Source organism: Cyprinodon variegatus, unplaced genomic scaffold (assembly GCF_000732505.1).
Source record: "Cyprinodon variegatus isolate N-32 unplaced genomic scaffold, C_variegatus-1.0 Scaffold1160, whole genome shotgun sequence".
Classification (NCBI taxonomy): domain Eukaryota; kingdom Metazoa; phylum Chordata; class Actinopteri; order Cyprinodontiformes; family Cyprinodontidae; genus Cyprinodon; species Cyprinodon variegatus.
Genome location: NW_015151613.1, coordinates 207,519 through 210,308, shown reverse-complemented (window position 1 = coordinate 210,308; position 2,790 = coordinate 207,519). Strand labels below are relative to the sequence as shown.

Sequence of the window (2,790 nt, the reverse complement as noted above, 5' to 3'; positions counted from 1 at the left end):
TTCGGTCAAACTGTACATGTGCCCGGGTTTCCCCATACAGATAGATTTATATTTTTCTTTGCCATTGCAATACACAAGTTGGCCCTTTTTTCAAAGAACATGTAACGCCATACCTGAAGTGATATGTTTCAATGTGGGATGTAAAAGAGCTCATTTGAAGACATAAAAACCTACATCAAAAAACTGTTCATAAACATTTTTGAGAACAAAATCAAAAATTGTTTTCCTACCAACCTCTGAAAACATGGGCAATTTCTTGGCAAAGTCAACAACGCGGGTGATGGCAGGGGTCATGATCTTCGTGAACTCACTGAAGACCTCAAGGTCCACTTTGTCTCCATCTGAAGTGGGCACCATTGAACCGTGGCCGATGTCGTCGGACTGCAAACAATATTTTACACATTCATCTGTGAGACAGGACCATAGAAGTGAAAAACCAGCACTAAACAGTGATATTTCTGCCCATCATGTTGCAGATATGAAGAACAGCTGTATGGGACGCATGCAAGATCTTCTAAGAATAAATGAAACATGAATGAATTGAGAAAGCTTCCTGGAGGGGAAGCGAAACGTCTTCAAATATTGGAAACTAAGTCCAGTGGATTGTTTTTTAAACTTTTACGGAATGACTATGACCTGGATGACTGGGAATCTTCATCAGCGTCTTCCATTTTCTTCTAATTTCTCCCACAGTTGGAATAATCTTGTCCTGTCCTGCTTGGCTATTTTAGATACACCCAAATACTTGTTTATAATCAATTAAAATTCAATTCTTTAAAAATCCTAACCTGTGTGACTTCTTGAAATTTTTCTTTTTATCCTTTCTGTCATAGTTGAAAATGACAGACCTTTCATCCTTCTAATTAGGAGAAGTTCTGCAATCAGTGGCTGACTAAACACTCACATCATGATCAGATAATATATTTCACATATGAAGGCAGTTTCTATTTGTAGGAAGCCCTTAACATGTTTATTCTTGGATATAAAAAGTTATTGAAGAAATCTGTGACAGTCTTTAACTATATATGAAGGTGATGATACTGGATTATAAAACACAAATTCAAAAGAGGAGAAGACTTTATATTGATAAAAACATGATGATTCAAACTTGCATTCTACTATCTACGAAGATCAGGGTCAGCTCAAAGAGAAATAGCATTGAGTTTGTTTCTCAGGAACATAGTTCTCCGACTGCTTTTCTCTGACATTCCCAACAACACAAAGAGTGTCCTTCTCTTTGTAAACCTTCGAACATAGACGTATTTCAGCCTACAACTGCTTTCACCTTTATAAATGGTTGCTAGGTAACTATCGTTACACCGCTACTATGGCTGCATTTTAAGCTTGAACATAAACTTTACCACTGTGTTGTAGCTTTTTGAGAGCTGGAACCTGGACTACCACTCTGTAACAAAAGCTAGCCCATACGCCCCCTGAAAAACCTACAATGCATCGATAGAATTGATTTCTTCCCACTATCATCTCAACCCCCATCACCATGCAGGTGACCCAAATATCTCGCCAGGTTAGCCAAGCCAACAATGACCCTAACGACTCAGTTTTCATAGGCATAGGCCAGTGCGGGGTATTGCAGGCCAACCATGACCTGAACCATTCCCCATTACAAAGGGGTAAAGCTGTTTTTTTGTTTTGTTCAATTTGCATGTTTTTTAAGCCATAACAAGACTTTATTTTGGCTATTCTATAAAATCCTGGAACTTAACGCTACTCCAGACATTTGGGACAGAAAACGGGTATAAAGTTTGGAATAAAGTTCAGCAACTTGTTCCTTGAAACTTCTCTAAAAAGCTCTTTGGCTTTTTTATTAGGTGGAGTATTTGTCAGTCTTGAAGGAAAGTACTGCCTTCTAAGACAGAGTAAGCTCTGCCATTTAACAAGGTTACAAAGTGTCAGCTTATTTTTATTCTCTTCAATAAGATCTGAGGGGAGAGGAGGAAAAATGGAACATCTTAAAAAAATGACTTTCGTAAAGATTTTAGACAAAACAGTTATTCTACTTGTAGGAAATGAACGGTTGTTGTTGACACGAATTCAAACGTAGTGTAGCTTTATATGGCTAACTGACCGAGCTAAAAGAGGCTAACCTGTTTGCTAGATCTGACAACCCGAGCAGATCTGGTACCTTCACCGGTCTGCTCCAGGGTGCTCTCCAGCAGCAGCGTTTCTCATACCCTCAGAGCTGAACCTAGACGCCTAGCACAGTCCCCAATCAAGACACAGGAGGCTGGCCTGCTGACTGTTTGTTGCAACAGTGCTGTAGAGCCTGGGCGCTAAGTTGGGTGAAAGTTACAGGTCAAGCGCCCCTAGAAGTTAAACTTGTATTGAACCATAATCTTTCTTCTCATTGTTTTGCTGATGAGGTCCAGATCTACTTTCCTTTAGCATCAAAACCCAACAACCTAGTGTCAGGACTCAGCAGGTAGTGTTGTGCTTTTTCTGCCCCTGCTTTCTGCACAGGTGACTGGAGTTGACTGGTGGGCGTGGTACACACCTGAGGCTCGTTCTGTGGTTACCTGTCTGCGCTATAAAAGGAGCTCTCTGACAGCTGGAGGATGCCAGAGTGTTAACCTTGTGTGGTACGCCTCAGTTGGCCACTGTCTTTGACAGCCTGAACCTTTCCTGTTTTTGATCACCTTTCTCCTGTGTCTCCTAGAACGCTCCCTCGACTCTAAACCTGCTCCGGGCGTTTCCCCAGTCCTCGCCTGGTGTCTCCAACTCATCTCTCCCTTTTCAGCTCGTGCAAACCCCGGTCCCGTGACTCTGCCTGAC

General features: G+C 41.5%; 1 protein-coding gene across 6 annotated transcripts in view; it reads right to left on the bottom strand.

Moving 5' to 3' along the window:
* The window catches only part of LOC107101836 (thyroid hormone receptor alpha), a 38,488-nt gene that overhangs the window by 4,115 nt on the left and 31,583 nt on the right, over positions 1–2,790 (bottom strand). For all 6 annotated transcript variants that reach the window (XM_015400902.1, XM_015400903.1, XM_015400904.1 and 3 more), the window contains one exon: positions 235–381. In XM_015400902.1, the coding sequence (XP_015256388.1) occupies positions 235–381 (147 nt within the window). The remainder of the gene's footprint in view (positions 1–234; positions 382–2,790) is intronic.